Raw genomic sequence first — 21,349 nt, 5'->3', positions numbered from 1 at the left:
TGCACAAAATTTCTCATACAATTCTCATTATGAAGAAGGTACATTTCCATCAAGTTTATTATGGCATGCTAGATTTGGACACTTAAATTATGACAGCCTTCGCTTGTTGAAGAAAAATGGTGTTACTAGTTTGCCTACAATTCCTAGGAAACTTAAGCAATGTGATGCTTGCATTCTAGGAAAGCATAGCAAACAGTGTTTTCATGATTCACATTCCAGAGCACATAGAAAACTTGAACTCATTCATTCAAATTTATGTGGTCCAATGCTGTTCCTTCTGCAAATGGAAATAAATATATGATGACATTTATTGATGACTACACTAAATGTGTTGGGTTTATTTATTGAAAAACAAATCTGATGCTTTTCAAACATTCAAGAACTTTCATACATGGATTGAAAATGATGCACAATCTCATATTGGCTCTATTCGCACTGATAATGGAAAATAATACACTTCAAATGAATATGAAAACTATCTTTGCCAACATGGGATCAAACATCAAACAACTGTGCCTTATAATCCCCAACAGAACGCAGCAGTTGAAAGAATGAATAGGACAATCTTAAATATGGTGTGCTCCATGATGTTTTTCAAAATGTAAAATTGATGTTTTGGGCTGATGCAGTTCTATGTGTTGTATATGTAAAGAATAGATGTCCATCTAATGCTATTAGAAACAAGACTCCTTATGAAATGTGGTATGGGCACATTCCTTCGGTAAAGCATCTCAAGGTCTTTGGTTCCACATGTTATGCCTTGATACCAAAGGTACATAGAAACAAACTTGGTGCAAGAAATCGTAAGTGTATCTTCCTGGGGTATTCAAACACCTCCAAAGCATACCATCTCTATGATGAAGTCAATAAAAAGTTTGTTATATCTAGAGATGTAATCTTTCTTGAATCATCCAAAACTGACAATGTTGTTGAGCGGCAACTTCATCGCTTGGACAGATTCGCAAATGCAAAATCATTTCAAGAATTTGATAATCAGATTCCACATCTTGAAGGGGGGATTCCTATACTAGATCAACCTGTGGAATCTTCTTCTGAAGCACTCTCTCCCCCGCATGAAACTCCAACAATGGATGATACTTTGAGTGATGTGATTGATAGAATTGGGAGACTCAATCTTGATTCAGTCCCAACTCAATCAACGGAGCAGCCTGGACCATCTTAGAAAGGTCCCCAAAAGTGGCTGACAAAGACACTTGAAAGTGTTCATCCTGATGAGGTTGGAAAGATAGGAACTAGAAATTCAACCTGACAAAATGGAGGTGATGTAGATGACTCTGATTCACCTGTTGATATGGATGTTTTTTATGACTGTGAATTGAATTTGTCTATAGATTTTGAACCAACTTCCTTCAAAAAAGTTGCTTCTCATGATGAATGGAAAGAAGCAATGCAAAAGGAGTATGATGCCCTGATAAAGAATGGCACTTGGAAGCTGGTTGATCCTCCATTGGGAACCAAACCAATTGGCTGCAAGTGGGTCTACAAGAACAAGTATAAAACTGATGGCTCACTTGACAAGCACAAAGCCAGGCTTGTGGCAAAAGCTTTTGCACAAAAGGAAGGGGTCGATTATGAGGAGACTTTTTCCCCCATAGCAAAATGGGCTACCATCTGGACACTCTTTGCCCTAGCAGCTCAGAACGGTTGGAAAGTCCATCAAATGGATGTAAAAACTCTTTCTTGAATGGAGATCTAAAAGAGAATGTTTTTATGTCCCAGCCTGAAGGATTTGTTGTGAAAGGACATGAACATAAAGTATGCAAACTTGTGAAATCCTTGTATGGACTCAGACAAGCACCGCGAGCCTGGTATGAAAAACTAACTGAGCATCTTCTGAAACTCAATTTCCAACATTATGATCTTGATGATGCAACTTTGTTTGTCAAGAAGGTTGGCAGAACAGTGGTATATCTTGTGGTATATGTAGATGATCTTTTGATGACAAGGAACAATGAGAGCTACATTGCATCCATAAAGAAGGAATTAAGGAAAGGTTTTGAAATGACTGATTTGGGCTATGTTCATTACTATCTTGGTATTGAAGTAACTCAACATCCGAAGTCCATATTCTTTCTCAAAAGAAGTACATTGGAGATCTGTTGAATAGGTTTGGCATGATTGAATGCAATCCTCTGAATACTCCAATGGAACAAAACTTAAAGCTCACATCCATTGAAGGAAAAGAATTTGAGGATGCAACAAAGTATAGACAGCTTGTAGGAAGTCTTAACTACCTGACTACTACCAGACCAGACATTTCATTTGTTGTTGGAATCCTCTCCAGATTTATGCAAAACTCTTGTGAGGGACATTTGTTTGCTGAAAAAAGAGTTCTAAAGTACTTGAAGGGAACTCAAGACTTTGGAATCAAGTATACACAGGTGGGCGACTTCAGCTTGATTGGATACTCTGATTCAAACTTTGATGGAGTGTCGAGACAAAGAAACTGGGGTATCTACTTTGAGTTATGCTATGAGTCTTGGATCAGGAGTTGTCTCCTGGAGATCACGCAAACAATCAGTTCCAGCAGATTCCACAACAGAGGCAAAATATGTGGCAGCAGCTGAGGCAACAAAAGAAATTGTGTGGCTCAGGAAAATTCTGGAAGATTTGTAGGTAAAACAAGTACAATCGACTCCACTCATGATTGACAATACCTTGGCAATAAAGTTGGCCAAGAACCCAAAGTTCCATGATCGAACGAAGCACATCAATACAAAATATCATCTGATTCGACATCATGTTGAGGCCAAAACAATCCATCTTCGCCATTGTTCCACTAATGAGCAGATTGCAGACATCTTCACCAAAGTGCTTGGAAGAGAAAAGCTTGAAAGATTCAGAATGATGCTTGGACTCACCAACATCCCTTCAGATTAAGGGGGGGAATGTTGACACCTAATCATAGGGATTGGGTGAACAACTGTAATTAGTGTAAATAAATAATAGAGGAAATGGAGAGTCATCGAGAGATGAACTGAACAGTCACTCCCTCTGTATATAATAATGAACAACCTAAATGAGTAACACAATTTCATTTGAGTTACCTCCTGGCTTGACACATACACCATAGCCTACACCATTTAAATAATATGCCAAAAGAAGAAACTGAACAAGAAAAAGATACAACACAAATGCCACAGTTGTTTTTGGACAAATGTCCCCGGAAAAACCCAATGCGGAGAAAATCGGTGCAGCAGATCTATGGGTTTTTATTATTAAGCAGAAGTTATTTCTGAATACAATCTCTAGATGCCTTGTTGGCAATTCAATACAAAGAATATCACTCAGCAGAACAAATTAGTGATATTACCTCACTCTACACTGCAAGTCCTGGCTAATCCGACAGCTGAACCAACGAGTCCCCGACTACTTTTGCGTTGCCCCTGCGCAGTCACTGCGTGGGCCTGCGTCAACCTCTAAGGCACTGCGTCACCTCTTTACTGGATTGATTTTCTCTCAGAGCTAACTTCAGCCCTCACGGCTTAGAACGTCAAACTCAGCAAATTTCGAACCTCTGTGTGGAAGGCTTCTGCTCTGCTCTGCATGGGTCTTGTGTGAGCCCTTCTTGGCTCTACATCACCCTCTTTGCCAACTGCGTTGCCTCCTCTGTGTGTCTCTCTGCCTCTCTGTTGAGTATTTTTGGCTCTAAAGAAGATCCTCCAGCGAAAACTCTATCTGCCCCTTTCTGCATGATCACTACGAAATCACTCTGTTGCCTCAATTCGATCTCACTGATCAACTCTCTGCGTGTCTTCCAAATGACCCTCAAGCTTCCTTAAATAATCTTCTCGTTGACATTCAACGACCTAGATTAGAAGTAATCAATGGCTAAGATCATTTTTTCTTGATCTTCGTCTTCTAGAAGTTACACCCACAGTTAGATTAATACCCATTAATTATTTTAATTTCCTAAGTTTAGACTTAGGATCCCATGAAAAATAATTAATTATTTTAATAAAACTGTCTCTGGATGGAATTTCCCAAAACGCTTTCTAGGTTCTTTGGAATACATGTGCCTAGCCTCCCTGCAAAATTTGAGACTTAGCACATCCGATGCTACCAGAAATCAACACTCAAATGCCTCCCACTGAAGCATCACCCTGACTTCATAACATTGTCCTCTACGCTGCTGATGTCTGACATGTTGTCCACCAACTACTGCGCTACTGCTGCAACTGTACTGCTGCTGACACTGCCACTATCAACACTGCATCCGTACTACAGCTCCCTCTGAATTTTTGCATCCGTGTTGCTGCTGGCACTGCTCCTGCACTGCAAACTGTTGCTGCTACTGCATCAACAATGGAAAAACATCCCAAATTACTGAACAAGTGTTCAGCATAGATGCATCTCGATGTTGAAGATCTGACTGCTGCTAGTCCCACGCTATCCCTCTGAAGCCACTGCGCTGCTGCTGCTACTGCATTGTGCCTCCCTGCACTGCTGCAACTCTGCACTACGCTGCTCAAACTTGGCGTTCTAGCCACTGCATCTGTCGCTCCAACACTCCTCTACACCATCTGACACTTAGTCCATCCTGTTACTGTTGATCTAGTCTCTTGTAGCAAGGAATTGCTCTGAGAGATGGCCTCCTCAAGGATCTTTCCCATTTGTAGTTCTTTCGAACTACAGCTCCAAATCAACCCACATCCCTCCTAGAGGTATCTCGACTGTCATGGCGAACTCCTCCTCCTCAATCTTCGCAGGTGCAACCTTTGGATCATGCTTCTCATCTTTGTCCTTCTTCCTGAGAGGACATTGTGTTGCGTAGTGACCCATTTCACCACACCTAAAGCATTTGATCTTCAAGATGTCCTTCTTCCGCCTCCACTGCTCTGCTGCCCCTTGGATGCAAGGGATGCATTTTCTTCCTCCTCGGGCTTCGACCCACTGTTGTTGCTTCCGTCAAGCTTACACTTGACCAAGTCTCTCCTCAGCTCCTCCTACTTAAGAGATGCCCACATCTCATCCCAATTTGGCAAAATCGCCCTGCACAAGATACTCTGGACAAAGACTTGCCAATCTTCAAAAACAGAATTTAGGGCCAGTCTTACCCTCTCAAACCCTTGAGGTGTAGACCCGACAAATGCTAACTCATCACGGGTCTCCTGAAGCTTCGTGAGGAACAGATCTATGCGCTCCCCCTTTTACATCTGCACAGATCTCAATTTCTGCTCTAAGTACATCTTTTGCTGCTTGGAAGATCCTTGATACAACATTGCCAAGGCATCCCACATCTCCTTAACAGTCCCTCTGCTAGCGACGTGACAAACCACATGATCCTTTACTCCATCAAGGATCATCCTCTTGGCCTTCGCCATTTCTGCCTGGTACTTCTTCAGCGGATCTGGATCTACAGGCATAGCCACCACGCTATCGACATAGGTCTTGAGAGAATGCTCATCTAGAAGGAATGACGTCCTTGCCTACCAAATGACATAGTTGGATGCCCCATCTAACCTGCCCTGATCTCTCAGCCCAATGGTTGCCATCTATGCCACGAAAATGTCGAACTTCTCCTCTTTGCTTCTTACTGCTATTGCTCAGCCAATAAGAAAATAGACTTCTTGACTGAGGAAAAATTCCCTCACTGTGCTTCTCCTCTTTCTTCTAACGTCTTTCAGCCCAGCAATCTGCCTGCCGAAAAACCGTGTCCCACCAGCGCTTCCTCATGTTGATAATCAGCGTTGCTCCCTCTGCCACAGCAAGATTTTGATCTGGAAGCCCTTCCTCTCTGTCGACTCACTTAGAGAGAGACTTTCCTCGAAACTTCAGCCCTCCTGGCTTGGACAGCACAATCCCTCTGGGGATTCGAACTGCTGCCTCCTGCAACTATTTCAATCTCCTTTTCTGCTCAGCACTAGGTTCTCTGGCACTGTTCTTCTTGTCTCACCTGCACTGCTCTGATACCATGTGAAAATTCCTAAACCGAAATCCCTACTACAACAACTGATGATATTTCTCCTACTTGTTAGATTTACATGAACAAGTTATTTGCAGTTTCCTACGGAAAACATTAAAATACATACACCGCAGCCTACACCATTTAAATAATAGTCGAAACAAGAAACTGAACAAGAGAAAAATACAACACAAATGACACAGTTGTTTTTGGACAAATGTCCCCGGAAAAACCCAATGTAGGAAAACCGGTGCAGCAGATCTTGAGCCTATTCATTTGTCACCTCTGATTCATAGACTTAGAATACCTATTAGGTGACCAATATCGGGAAGCCTCCCTTGTGGTGAAAGTCCACTAAAGAGCAAGAGGTGGAGTGTTGTGGTGACAAAGGGCCTCCATCTCGTTGTTGCCCCTTGGTCTAGTTCTTGTCTTGTGAGCCCTCTAACAAGACCTGTTAGAATTTGAGGCAACAGGTCCCATTATGCATCAAGTTTTTCAGATCATTACACATGTAGGAAAAATAGGTTTGATTATAAAAGAGAACATATTGAGAACTATAGAGAGCCATCCATATCTGATGATTTATTTTTTATTAGAATCTATGGCACATCCTGCTTGCTCTTTGCAATTTTCTTTTCTTTGTATTTTTTAAAGTGTCTTATCATTATGAATTTCATTATTCTGCAGTGTTATTACACCAAGAGAAGCGACATGCATTCTACAGGCCAGTATGGATGAGATGTGTAATGTAACATAACATTAATAAACGAAAAACAATAAAAAGTGAGGTCTGTAATGTTAAATATATAAAGAAAAGAACATAATAATAACAAAATAAACCAGCATAAATCCATCTCAACCCCTGATATTTTAAGCATTGAGAGGTTAGAGCCTCCATTTCATTTTGATCCCTATTGGTACTTTATAGATCCCAGGTTAAGATAGATATATGCTGATAAATAGTGAACAAAGTTCTAAGGTGAGCACTTAATGCACCTGGATTGGTTGGAAGAAGATAAGGGCTAAGCCAAACTTCCGGGGGCAATGGATTGTTTCCAGACCAATCATATACTCCAAGTACCTGCATTCATGAATGACCAGGTCAGTTTTCTCTGAATCTATCTAACATTGACAAATGAATGAGCAATTAGAGTAGGTACATACTGAAAGCCACAGTTTCCCCCATGAAGGTACTACAGTAGCACTACCATGGTCCAAAATCCATGCACGCCCTTTTTCCATGGCTCCTTGCCCTCCATCAGGCCCTTGTCCTAGAAGTCTCAAAGTAACATAGTTTAACACTGTTCCAAACATTGTGCTGTGGCCCTCAATGTGCAATCCCCAACCTCCATCTTCATTCTGCATGGCATCTTGTAAAATAAAATTTTTAATTTCTACCAAAACAGAGAAATAACCTCCTTATTTTGTTTTACTTATGATGGAATATGCTAAATAAATTAAGCTGGAGAAGAAGAAAGGTAAAGAATACCATAATATTATTAGGGGAAAATGGGTGTCCAATTCATTACATAATATACAAAACAGACAAGACTCTTCATGTTACTTGCTAATGAGAATATGGGCAATTTCCTTAACAGACTTCTAAAGAGAAAATAATCCAAGGAGACTTGCCTGATGATTATATAAATACCGACAAATTTCCTTTTGATGCATTTCTGATAGAACTGCATTTAGTGCTCCTGTCACATGCAAGGCGATAACCTACACCATACATGACAAATTAATTCGAGAAACATATCAAATAATACATAGACAAAAAACAATAGGAACAAGTTTATGGTAAAAGACCTACAAACTAATCATATCAAAAATCCATCACTCGAGAAAGGACTTACTTCAAAGACATTGTCATAAATATTCAGGAGAAAGATGGCTGATATATTTTGTGGATTCTGGGCAAAGATGGCTGCTGCAGGGTTAAAACAGTTTACAATTTACTTGTATTCAGTGAGAGAACATCAGAGGCAAGCATTGTGCTGAAGAAGATCATCTGCAAGCCAAAGAAATGGCCCAAATCGCAACCTCCACCTACTTTATGTACAGTTGTAAGTTTCACCACCAGATAACCTTACTATAATACCAGGGCCAAATAAATGTGACATGTCACATAGTGTGGAAGCATAAGAAACAGTCAATCGCCTTTTAGTCCAGTCTCCAATAGGGTGCTAAATCCAGAGTCAATCTGCTTTATTCTAAATGAGAGTTTACATATTCTGGAGGGAAAGTTGCAGAAAGAAAGATTTCTAAAAATATTCAGAGCAATTCAAGCAAGTTTTAGTATTTACTTGCTAGGGGATATGATTGTTAATAATGCTATTATTTCCAGAAACAAGGTAGATTTGATTCCTCAATGATGAAACCAGAGACCCTTCTGCCCAAACATAATGTGGCAAAGATTAGTACTTAGCACTCTATATTGGATCACAACAATACCAGGCAGCAAAAAAATTATGGAAGTCACAGATAAGCAGAAAGATGAACGGTGAATATACTGAGGTCCTCACTTTGAGTAAGATGAACTCAGGATGGTTCAGCTTGAACTTTAATAGGGCAGCTAAAGAGAACCTGGGGAAAACTAATGTACTAGTTAAATTCTTGATAATTAGCATGACCCTCAAAATTGTCAGAATGCTTGTTATCTGAGTCTTGAGATTCACTTTTCTTGTGGATGTCTCCTCTCCCTGAAATGCAATGCTGAATAGAGATTGTTGAAACTTGAAAGAGCTTAGCATGTATGGACCAACTCACGATCTATGGCATAGTGATGATCAATCCTCCTACCAAACCCTTGAGTGAAGTAGCAAGATATAGTAATCAAGAAACCTCCCATGTAGCCATAACTCACATTATCAGTGCCACTTGGAATTCAACCTTCTCTAAAATGGCTAAAACTCCTGCATCTATGCGTCTACCATTTCTACAGTCACACATTCTTCAAATAATAAAAGAAGATCCATGAAAGGAATATGTAAATCACAAATTGCAAAAGGTTCCCAAATACCACATCCAATCAATATAACTGAGCACTAACGCAAGAGTACCTCAAACACCAGTTACATTCTCTACCTTATAGTTCCTTGCAATATAAGAACATGAATAGAGAGCATAACTCATCCTCAAGCTTTCTTCTTCATCTATTTTTTAAAACATACTAATTTTTAGCAGCTGGTTGCGATTTTGTGTACCCATCTGGTGGTTGTCCAAAAGAGTATTCTTTTCCAAAGCTGCTATTTATGGAAAATTCTATTTTAAAACATTGCTATTTTGGAAACTAACTAGGTTTCTGGATACCCTTTATGAAGGGATAGCATGTATGTGACTTTTGTTGATGATCAAAGAAAGTACAAGAGTAGGGTTTTTAAATTTAGAGAATCCTATATGTTAATGGTTTCATCTAGTGATGGAGAAGAATCTCCAAAATTTTCAAGTGATTTTGAAAAAGTGTAAAATTAGGTTAAAATTAGGGTTTTCATCATATCTAAAAATAGCAAGTAACCTAGGGTTGCTTTTCTAGCAACAGAAATGGCTTTCAGTTTCAAAATATTCTTAGCACTCTTGTATTTTTTGTTAGTTTTTGTAGTATCGAATGTATTCTAGCCTTGAAATTTTGTGAAGAGGCTAGAATACGTGAGATCTCCAAAACCCAAAAATCATTTCTGGAAATTCCGCCTAGAAGTGTCTCAATTAGATTATTAACCGATTTTTAAATATTTCCTAAGGCCAAACTCAGGGAATATGGTTAATTAATCAGTATTAATTGAGATAAGGTGAGAATCATCTAGAAACTCACATGGATCGATCCAGAAATGATCCTATCCATTGACTAAGTTTTAATCTTGGTCGTTGGTGCTCCAACAATGGATTATAAAAGGAAGTCAATGTGTTGATGGAGAATTCATCTAGTGCAGATACTCAGTTGCCCAGGTAGTTCAATTTTCTCAGCAGCATTAAAGAAGATAGAGCCAGAGGGTGAGTAGCAGGTGGAAGAGGAGAGCAATAGCATTCCAGGAGGAAGATTTCCAGTTCCCAAAAGAGTCGAAGGAAGGAAGGCCGAAATCTTTAGAGGGCCATCATAGGCTCTATGCAGAGGGTGATGCAGGGAGCTCAGCGCAGAGGCTGGGGAAGCTATTTCGGAGGTAGAAAATAGTTGTGGGGTGAGAGAAAATTCTCACGATATTTTTGCTTGTATTTTCCTTAGATTAGATTACGAGTTGGGCATCTAAATCATTGAACTCAGAATTGTTGCTAAATATTAAGAATAAAACCCTCATCTACTACACCGGTTTTCCCAAGTTGGGTTTTTTTGAGGACAATTGTCCAAAAATAACTGTGTCGAAATTATTGTGTGTGCTAGAATTTCTCAGTTTCTAGTGTTTTATTTTCCGCAGTATTTTATGGTGAAAATTGTAGTTGTGATTTTATTCGTTATTTGTCGTAGCAAATAAACTGCATAATTAATTTTTGAGTTAGAAGAATAATTTCCAGTAGCTACAATAGATAAAATTTCACATGGTATCACAACATAAGTGATCAGCCGAGAAGCTCAGTAGCGAAGAGGAAAATTTCGCTGCTTAGAGGAAGCAGTAGGCCGAAATTTTCAAACGCAGCGCAATCCTTTGATAGGTGGGCCAAGTTGCTAGGGCAGCAGTTTGATTTTCAGTTGAAGGGAAGCAGGAAAATCGAATTGCCCAAATGAGTGATTCCAGCAATCAGAGAGAGCAGTTGTAGCTTAGATTTTCGTTGAGCAGATTCCTAGTTTGGCGTAGAGGGTTTTGCTGCAAGCTACCAAAGCAGAATCCGCGTCGAGTGGAAAAGAGGAATAGCACACTAAATTTTTCAAGTATAGCCATGGACAGAAGTAACATTCAAGAGACTTCAGATTTGTCCTCCATATTGGAAGACGAATTTGCTTGCTTAGCAGGATCAACTTCATAGGGAGTCTGGTATATAGGCAGTGGAGCATCAGCTCACATGACAGGGGTTAGAGAATATTTCTCTAGCTAAAAAGAGGAGCATATGGACTTCCAGATTACTATGGGAAACAGAACAAAATATACTCCAGTAGGGAGAGGTAACATAGATTTTTAGGGGGGGTCAGGTGCAAGCACCAACGCTACAGATGTATTGCATGTGCCCGGATTGGGTATGAACTTGATTTCAATATCCCAGTTACAGGATAAGGGGTATGATATTCACTTCGTAGGAAGAAAGTGTATGTCAAACGCCCAAGCTAGAAAAAGGTAAGACGGATTGGAGTTTGAAGTAATAGGTTGTACCGGTTACAAATCGATTCTCCAATGGCATTGATAGGCAGTGACAGTAGCAAAGGGAAGGAGCTAAATGAATTATGGCAGAGGAGAATGGGACATCTACACAATGGAGCACTTAGGATGCTCAAAGAAACGATAACAGGGGTTCCTGAACTTGGCATTGAACATGATCATGTGTGCAGAGGATGTGTACTTGGGAAGTATGCTAAGGTGACATTTCCAGGAAATGACAGTAGAGTTGATGGCGCGTTAGGACTTATACACTTAGATATTTATGGCCCGATGTCCACTAGAGCTCTCAGTGGTGCCGAATGTTTCATCACCTTTATTGATGATCATTTCAGGAAAACTTGGATCTACTTCTTGAAGACCAAGGATGAGGTCTTCGATCATTTCAAAGAGTTTAAATCTCTCGTGGAGAATTCGACAAGGAAGAAGATCAAGATGCTTCGCTCAGATAATGGTGGAGAATATATTGATAAAGACTTCACATATTTATGTGCGAAGGAAGGTATCAAGAGAGAATGGACAACTCCATATAATCCACAATAGAATGGTGTAGTGGAGCGAAAAAACATAACCATCGTTGGAGCTACAAAGGCTATGTTATATGACCAGGATCGACCCTGATTTCTATGGGAAAAAGCATGTAACATGGCAGTGTATATTCAGAATGGGACTCCTCATAGAGCATTGGAGAAGAAAACGCCAGAAGGAGTCTTCACAGGGAAGAAGCCTGAAGTTAGCCACCTCAGAATTTTTGGCAGCGTTGCTTATTATCACATGCCAGATGATAAAAGGACCAAACTGGATCAGACTGTAGAGAAGGGGTTCTTCGTTGGGTAGAGTGAAACCTCAAAGGCATTCAGAATCTACATTCCTAGCAATAGGAAAATAGTAGTAACACAAGACGTGAAGTTCATGGAGGACTGAGCTTTCAGGAGGTCTCGTGAGATGCCTGCAGGTGATCAGAATCAGTTAGCAGAAGCTCCTTTAATCCAGCAACAGGGGCAACCACAGGGGTAGCCAGTGGGACAGGCAGGAGGACAGCCACAAGGACCAAGTACTGTGACAAGCACCAGTATTTTCTCAGGTGCAGGAAATCTGGGGAGTTCTCAACAGATGGAGCAACAAGACAGGATGAGGATGAGTTGGCAGAACCTCCCACAATTAGTGGTCAAGCTAATAGAGAGGTTCGTCAGACATTAAGAGATGTAGAGGAGTTTATTGGAACTCGTAGGACGAGCAAGAGAAAGCGCAGACAGCCTGACAGGTACCAAGCATTGGTAGCTCAGGTTGTGGAACCTTCCAGTTTTCAGGAGGCCGCACAACACTAGGTATGGGTAGATGCCATGGTAGAAGAGTATAGCTCTATCGCGACGAATGATGTTTGGGAGGTAGTGCCAAGGCCAGAAGACAGATCAGCTGTAGGTTCGAGATGGATCTGTTGATTTGGGGTAGCATCAGATGTGCTCTAGCCACAGAATTTGGTGAAGAGGTTGGGGCACATGAGATCTCCAATACCTAGAAAGGGTTTGGGCAGATCCTAAACAGATCAAGAGATATTAAAATAATTAATATTGTTAATGGAGTCCCCAAGTATAAACTTAGGGAAAATAAAATATTGACGTGTATTAATATGAATCCGTGTTAGAATGGTCCAAAAGACAAGGATCAAGCTAGATCTAATCTTAGTCGTTGATTAGGGACTTAATCTTAGCCATTGATATGTCAACAGAAAAAGTATAAGAGGATGCTTGAGGGTCACTTGGAGAGGACACCAGAGTGATCAGTCATTCTATTCTCTAGAGCAGGGTTTGCTAAGAGAGATAGAGTTAGTGATCGGGAGATGCAGCTGAGGGCATTTGAATACAGAGAGACAGAGAGGCAGAGATAGTGCCAGGAGAGCAGTGCAGTAGCCAAGGAGAGTGACGCAGAGCCAGCCAAGGCTCACGTAGGGCCACGCAGAGGCAGCCGGGAGCTGCGTAGAGCCTCAGAGGGGCCAGCGTAACCGACGCAGAGGGCCAGAGGGATGACGCAGGGCTGGCACAGACCCATTCGGGGTGACGCAAGGCCAACGTGAGGCAGAGAGAGGCTGACGCTGGGGTTTCTAGGGCAGATTGGTGCTGAGTAGCTGCCGAAAGGATTATCCGAGGTTTCAGCCAGTGGATTTGTCAGAAACGAGAGGTATTACTACCAAGGAAATTCTCTGTTGGGTAGGCCAGTTTCGGCACCTAGATTGTACTCTAATATTACTTAATAAGAAAACCCTCAGATAGTTGCACCGATTTTCCCACATTGGGTTTTTCTGGGGACATTAGTCCAAAAATAATGGTGTCATATGTTGTGTTTGTTTCTGTTTCTTTTAGTTGCTGATTTGTAATATGTTGAGCATGCACCAGTGTTTATTTTCAGTATTTACATTGTAAATAACTTGTTAAGGAAAATAACAAGTAGGTAGGAATAAATCAGATAAAGTGCATGAAGGGTTTCTAACTAAGTAAACTTACAAAATTCAACATGATATCAGAGTCTGATTGCAGATCATAGGAGGACTAAAGGACATCAGTTGAGCGGAGCAATAGCAGCAGAAAACAGTTGTCCCGAGGTGACAAAAGCTGTTTCTAGTAGAGCAGCAACAAGGAAGGGTGACGTAGTGCCTGCATCATCAAGGGTGAGCCAAGAAGAGGCCACACATAGGCTAAGGAAGGCAAATGAAGCCTCACGCAGTAGTTGGGAGGGCTGACGCAGTTGGCTGAGGAGGCAGGGTTGTTGGTGCCGGGATTGCGCAGAGCCTAGGAGCTCTCACCTTCAGGTTGCTAGGGTTTAGAAGGCTGTGGGAATATTGCAGAGTGGAGCTAGTGAGGTACTGTAGTCATAACAGTACCTGACAGAGCAAGGCTAGAGGAGTTGCTACTGAGGGTTTCTAGCCGAGGAACCTAGATCAGTGGTGTGGTTGCACAAGACGATCAGAGTAGGGGGCATTTTGACAACAGTAGAAGGATTTCTAGGAGGGAAATCAAGACTCAAAGAGAGTCCAGAAGAGAACTTCCAGACGGGAAGTAGAGACTCAGAGGAGTCGAACAGAGAAATTCCAAGAGGGAAGTAGAGGAGCATCATGGCACTACACGGAGTAAGAGACCAGGATAGAATGGATGGAGCGTCGAACTTCGCAGTCTCGAAGGCCAGAATATTATCCGTACTTGACAGGAATCGTGTCAAGAACTTCGCCTTGAAGGTAATAGTTGTCTTAGTCGACCCCAATGATAATGACAAGTACAAGGAGGCGATGGTGAGGGCTAAGAGCATTATCCTTGATGAGGTCAAGGATCATGTAGTACCACACATAGCCGAGAAGGAAATGGCATTTGAGATGTGGGAGGCTCTCAAGAAGCTGTACTAGCATACTTCTATGTAGAGAAGAATGCTACTTGAGAACCAGTTGAGGTCATAGCAGATGAAGAAGGGAGAACCGATTGACAACTTCCTCGGAGGACTGAATGAGATCCGGGATCACTTGACTACTATAGGGGCGACACCGGATCAGGAGCTGATGGTGAGGACAGCCTTGAACGCTGTCTCAAAAGACTGGGAAGTATTTGTCCAGAGTATACTGGGCAGAGGGACACTTCCACCTTGGGACGAGATGTGGGCAGCTCTTCGCCAGGAAGAGATTAGACGACAGTTGAAGACGGGTAGCAACAGTAAGGGGATAAAAGTCAAGCAGGAGGAGGAAGACGTGGCCCTAGCATCTGAGGGAAAGCAGGAAAAGCGGAAGAAGAAGGATCTCTCCAAGATCAAGTGCTTCCACTGTGGGGAGCTGGATCATTATGTGACCCAATGTCCAAGGAAGAGGAGTAAGGGAGGGTCTTCCGAGACTAAGGCAGCGCCAACACGGGCAGAGAGGGAAGTTTTGACAGACGATGACTATGCCATGAGTGCACACGCACCACTTGAGCGGAAGTGGGGAGACATCGAGTTGTAGCCAGGCGGACTACAGGCGATGATGGGCAAGATCCTCGAGGTACCCAGCCTCTTGGATTAGACCTTGCTACGGGAGCCCCAATGAGGAGTAGCAAGGACTGGTTGATGTGGGTAGAGACGGATGCGGATGAAGCAATAGAGTGAGCTATAGTGCAAGATTGCCAGAACAACGCGAGGCTAGCAAGCTACAGCAGTGCGAGAGGCACTGGAGTGTTGCACCAGTGCAAGATGGCATAGAGAGGTGTGCAACGGTGTGAGATGCAGGGAGTTTGTTGCAGCAACGCAGAGGTCAGAGAGGGAGCACTTGTCAGCGGCAGAGGGAGCTTCAACATCAGCAGGTGTCTCTAGCCCAATAGGGAGGTCAGATTGGGAGATCAGTTACTTACTTCTCTGTAACTGAGTTGCATTGCAGCAGTGGGCAGCACGATGCAACATTATGAGAGGAGGTGCAGTGCGGATGTAGTGCTGGGAGAAAGGACCAGCAGCAACACGGATGTAGAGCGAGTTATCGTACAGATGCAGCAGTGGCAGTGGCAGAACCATGGGCAACAGTACAGAAAGCAGCAATGCAGAGTATGTTGGGCAGGAAGGCCTAGCATCAGCATAGGTACCGATGTCAGATGATCAGAGTAATACTCAGTGAGGAGTATTGCTAGAGCACAGTTCTCGCTAAGAGGGAGTGTTGATTTGGGGTAGCATCGGATGTGCTCTAGCCACGAAATTTGGTGGACAGGTTGGAGCACATGAGATCTCCAATACCCAGAAAGGGTTTGGGCTGATTCTAAATAGATTAGGAGATATTAAAATAATTAATATTTTTAATGGAGTCCCTAAGTCTAAACTTAGGGAAAATAAAATATTGATGTGTATTAATATGAATATGTGTTAGAATAGTCCAAAAGACAAGGATCAAACCACATCTAATCTTAGTCGTTGATTAGGGACTTAATCTCGGTCGTGGATATGTCAACAAAAAAAGTATAAGAGGAGGCTTGAGGGTCACTTGGAGAGGACATCAGAGCGATCAGTCATTCTAATCTCCAGAGCAGGGTTTGCTAAGAGAGATAGAAGTAGTGATCGGGAGATGCAGCTGAGGGGCATTTCAGTACAAAGAGACAAAGAGGCAGAGATAGTGCCACGAGAGCAGCACAGTAGCCAAGGAAAGTGACGTAGAGCCAGCCAGGGCTCACGCAGGGCCACGCAGAGGCAGCCAAGATCTGCGCAGAGCCTCAGAGGGGCCAGCGCGACTGACGCAGAGGGCCAGAGGGCTGACGCAGACCCATCCGGGGTGACACAGGGCCAGCATGAGGCAGAGAGGGGCTGACGCAGTCCAGAGAGAGGCTGACACTGGGGTTTCTGGGGCACATTGGTGTTGAGTAGCTGCCAGAAGGATTATCCAAGGTTTCAGCCAGTAGATTTGTCAGAAACGGAGAGGTATTACTGCCAAGGAAATTCTCTGTTGGGTAGGCTAGTTTCAACACCCAGATTGTACTCTGATATTGCTTAATAAGAAAACCCTCAAATAGCTGCATCGGTTTTCCCACATTGTGTTTTTCCGGGGACATTAGTCCAAAAATAATGGTGTCATATGGTGTGTTTGTTTCTGTTTCTTTTAGTTGCTAATCTGTAATATGGTGAGCATGCACCAGTGTTTATTTTTAGTATTTACATTGTAAATAACTTGTTAAGGAAAATAACAAGTAGGTAGGAATAAATCAAATAAAGTGCATGAAGGGTTTCTAACTAAGTAAACTTAGAAACCTCAACAGGATCTATAAGATCAAATATGTGACAAATGACAATGTGGAAAAGTACAAGGCTAGGTTCATGGCAAAGGGGTATGCACAAAAAGAAGGGATAGATTATGAGGAGACCTTCGCCCCAGTTGCCATATACACTTCTATCCAGTGAGTTATATCTTTAGCAACTCATATGGGATGCTAGATTCACCAAACGGACGTCAAGACAATGTTCTTGAACAGGGTGATAGAGAAAGAAGTGTACATAGAACAGCTAGAGAGCTTTGAGACTCAGGAGAGGCGCACGCTTGTGTGCAAATTGAAGAAAGCTCTATACAGACTCAAGCAGGCTCCCAGGGCATAGTATGGTGGAATTGACACCTACTTGTAGCAGATGGGGTTCGTCAAGAGTGATGCAGATCCCAACCTTACTATTTGATGGTAGGGGATGTGCCTCTCATTCTAGTTTTGTATGTGGATGATCTCATTCTAGTTTCCTCAGTATTTTTATGGTGGAAATTGCAGCTGTGGTTTTATTCGTTATTTGTCGTAGCAAATAAAGTTTAAATTGCATAATTAATTTTTGAGTTAGAAGAATAACTTCCAGTAGCTGCAATAGATAAAATTTCACATTGTTTGATACAATCAATTTTTGGATGGAGATGAGCGCTATTAGCCACCAATGGTGGGTAACCCCTAGGAGAAAAAATTTCTCCCCTTTGGTCAACCAGCTAGCAACCAGTAGCCCTATGATGATCCACAATAGCTTTACTTCAGAGCTCTTCACATATGCTCCAGTCAATGTTTTCTAGCATACTTGTTGAAGGAAGGTGGGTCATTTATTAGAAGATACACTAACCATTTCCATAATCATGTGCTTTCATTTAATGTTTGGGCATACTAATATGGATCATCTGTCAAGTTGGATGATTGACTGTTATTGATTACACCCTTGTTCCCATACTTCGTTTACGAGATTATCCTTTGCCCTTTGTCCAATGTGATCGCCCCTTAGGCCCTTTCTTCCATTGTTTAGGAGGGGAAATAATGTTAGTTTTGTAGCTTTGGATGTGTTCTAGCCATGACATTTGGTGGAGGGGACAAAATACATGAGATCTTCAAAACCCATAAATTGTTTTTGGAAATTCCGCCTAGAAGTGCCTTAATTAGATTATTCACCGATTTTAAATATTTCCGAAGTCTAAACTTAGGGAATATGGTTAATTAATCAGTGTTAATTGCCATTAGGGGAGAATGATCTAAAAACTCACACAGATCGACTCCAAGATGATCCTAGCCATCAATTATGTTTTAATATTGGTTGTTGGTGCTCCAACAGATGATTATAAGAGGAGGTCGATGTGGTGATGGATAAGACACTTGTGAGATTCAATTTCTGAGCAAATCGATTTCCAGAGTAGCAACAATCAGCTTCTGGAGAGAAAGTCAGAGATCGAAACAGTGAGACAGGGGCAGAGACAGTGAAGTCAGAGGAATATTTCCAGATCCAATGAGTGCATTTGCAAAGAGGCTGATGCTAGGGTAGCGCAGTAGCCTCTAGAGGCAATTTTGATTCTGCTGGAGAAAGCCGAGTTTCAGTACCAAAAGCTGGACAAAGGTTCCGAGGGCCAAGAGAAACATTTTCCCAAACAGCAGCAGACTAGACGGCTTGAGGAGACATTGATTCGAACTGAGTGCAAAAGGGATTGCACTAGGGTGACAGAGTAGCTGCGCAAAGCCAATTTGGACAACTCACTTGGAGCTGAGGTCAGAGCCCAAATTTGCCTGCTGGGTGAGGAAATTTTCTCACTAGATTTTTGTCAGTATTTTCTCTACAAGATTGCCAGTATTCGGCATCCATATTGTACTCAGATTATTTCCTGCTGCTTCATAATAAAACCCTCAACTGCTACATTGGTTTTCCCAAGTTGGGTTTTTTCGAGGACTTTTGTCCAAAAATAACTATGTTATTTTTATGTGTGTTAGTATTTCTTCCAGCGTTTATTCTTCCGCAGTTTTATTAGTGTAGATTGCAATGTGATTTATTCAGTATTTGTTGTAGCAAACAATAAATAAATTGTTAAATTAAATTAACAATTAAGAGAATAATTTTCTGTTGCTGCAAGAGGATTCCGGTTTTGGAATTTTCGCATGGTATCAGAGCACAGTGGATCAGCCAGAGAGCTCAGAGGCGAAAAGAGAAGGAATATCGCTGCTTAGTGTGGACAACAGGCCAAAATTCCCAAGGGCAGCGCAGTGATTCTGCCAGGAGGCCGAGTTACTTGTGGAGGTTCGATTTTTCTGAGTGGGGCAAAAAAATTCAATCTTTCTAGATCGAGTGATTCTAGAGGCAGAGGGAGCAACTCAAATTTTTTCGTTGAGAAGATCTCTAGATGGACGCAATGGTTTTTGCAGCAGTTTGCTAGAGCAAAGCCAATGTCAGGTGGAAGGAAGAAGAGCACACACTAAGGGAAAATTTTCCTCAGGGAACTTCTAGTCTCAAGAAGTTCGATTTTTCCTTGCAAATCAGCAGTCATTGTGAGCAGATATTTTTACTCTAGAGGGGAGTGAGAATAGCAGAGCAGCAGTTGAGCAGAAGGAAAGAGGACATTTTTGACATTTGTTGAGATTGCCACTGTTGGGCTTTGTGATCAAGACAGGTTGGATGGGGCTTCCAACTATGTCATTTGGAAAGCAAGGATGTCCTTCCTTCTAGATGAATATGGCCTAAAGACATATATTGATGCAATGGTAGCAGTACCCGAGGATCATGTTGTTTCTCACATAAATGGCAAAGATACTGCCAAGGAAATGTGGGATGTCCTCTCTACGCTGTACCAGGGCACTTCCGAGCAGCGGAAGATGTACCTAGAGGAGAAATTGAGATGTGTATGGATGTAGAAGGGGGAAGGCATAAACCCCTTCCTCACTAGGATTCAAGAGATCTGGGACCAACTTGCTGCAGTTAGGGTAGCACCTCAACCCACAGAGCTAGTGCGATTGGCACTTAACAATGTCTCAGAGGAGTGGCAGGTATTCGTCCAAATTATCTTGGGCAGAGACACCTTGCCAAGGTGGGACAAGATGTGGGAAGATTTGCAATAGGAGGAGTTGAGACGAGCTCTATTGAAGAGCTCTATCAATGGCAGCAGCACCAGATCGAAGCAAGTTAAGGAGGAGGAGAATGTGGCCCTTGCATCGAAGGGTCCTTATTCATGGACAAGGGGGGCATAGGAAGAAGAAGAAGGACCCGTCAAAGGTCAACTGCTTCAGATGTGGTGAGCATGGTCACTACAGTAACCAGTGTCCTCTCAAGAAGAAGGACAAGGAGGAGAAGCAAGACCAGCAGGCAGCCTCAGCAGAGATCGACAGGTTGTCCTCCAGGTTGGAGGAAGACTTCGCGATGTTTGCAGATATACCTCAAAGAGTGAGGTGGGAAGATTTGGTGTTCTAGCCCCAGAGAGCTACAAACACTGGGCAAGATCCTTGAGGAGTCCACCTCATGGATCAGTACCTTGCTACAGGAGCCCATACTATTCAATAGTAGGATGGATCAGTGGCAGTTGATGTAGTCAGTTCCAGAGTGACAGTTGTAGACTAGTAGCAGTTAGATGTTGTGGAGCGCAGTGCAGAGTTGGCAGCAATGCAGATGGCACAGTGCAAAGTTAGCATCAACACAAATTCTTCAGTGATAGTGCAAATGCTAGTAGCAGTGAGGACTCGGGGGACAAATGCATCATACTCAACACAGTTGATTCAGTATTTTGAATGTTTTTCAGTTGCAGGTGTTGCAGTTGCAGCAGCAACAGGTGAGAGGGAGTTGCAGTGCAAATGTAGTATTGGCAGCAGTATGGCAGTATCAGCAGCAGCAAAGATTCAACATATATCAGAGTTGCGTAGTGGTTGGTGGATAGTATGGCCAGACATTAACAGCGTGATAGGAGATGAAGCAGAGACAGGGTGTTGTGGCAGGGTGTGCAGCGTTAGAGCACATTCCTCACTAATAGGGAGTGTTATTTTTTGTAGCTTCGGATGTGTTCTAGCCACGAAAATTTGGTAGAGGGGCTAGAATACATGACATCTCCAAAAACCAGAAATATTTTCTGGAAATTCTGCCTATAAGTGTCTTAATTAGATTATTAACCGATTTTTAAATATTTCCTAAGCCTAAACTTAGGGAATATGGTTAATTAATCAGTATTAATTGAGACAAGGCGAGAATGATCTAGAAACTCACACGGATCGACACCAAGATGATCCTAGCCATCGATTATGTTTTAATCTTGGTCGTTGGTGCTCCTATAGAGGATTATAAGAGGAGGTTGATGTGGTGATGGAGAAGACACTTGTGAGGTTCGATTTCTGAGCAGATCGATTGCCAGAGTAGCAACAGTCAGTTGTCAGAGAGA

At 42.2% G+C, this 21,349-nt stretch overlaps 1 protein-coding gene across 4 annotated transcripts in view; it reads right to left on the bottom strand.

Annotated features, from left to right (window-relative positions):
- Window positions 1-21,349, bottom strand: part of LOC149225573 (cycloartenol synthase-like) — a 529,143-nt gene that overhangs the window by 414,855 nt on the left and 92,939 nt on the right. For all 4 annotated transcript variants that reach the window (XM_089377155.1, XM_089377157.1, XM_089377154.1 and 1 more), the window contains exons 5-7: window positions 7,559-7,648; window positions 7,091-7,285; window positions 6,923-7,007 (exon numbers count right to left, since the gene is read on the bottom strand). In XM_089377155.1, coding sequence (XP_089233281.1) covers window positions 6,923-7,007; window positions 7,091-7,285; window positions 7,559-7,648 — 370 coding nt within the window. The remainder of the gene's footprint in view (window positions 1-6,922; window positions 7,008-7,090; window positions 7,286-7,558; window positions 7,649-21,349) is intronic.

Source organism: Pinus tabuliformis, chromosome J, assembly GCF_031772625.1.
Source record: "Pinus tabuliformis cultivar Carrire ecotype Pingquan chromosome J, CPIR1, whole genome shotgun sequence".
Taxonomy (NCBI): domain Eukaryota; kingdom Viridiplantae; phylum Streptophyta; class Pinopsida; order Pinales; family Pinaceae; genus Pinus; species Pinus tabuliformis.
This window is presented reverse-complemented; position numbering and strand designations above follow the sequence as displayed.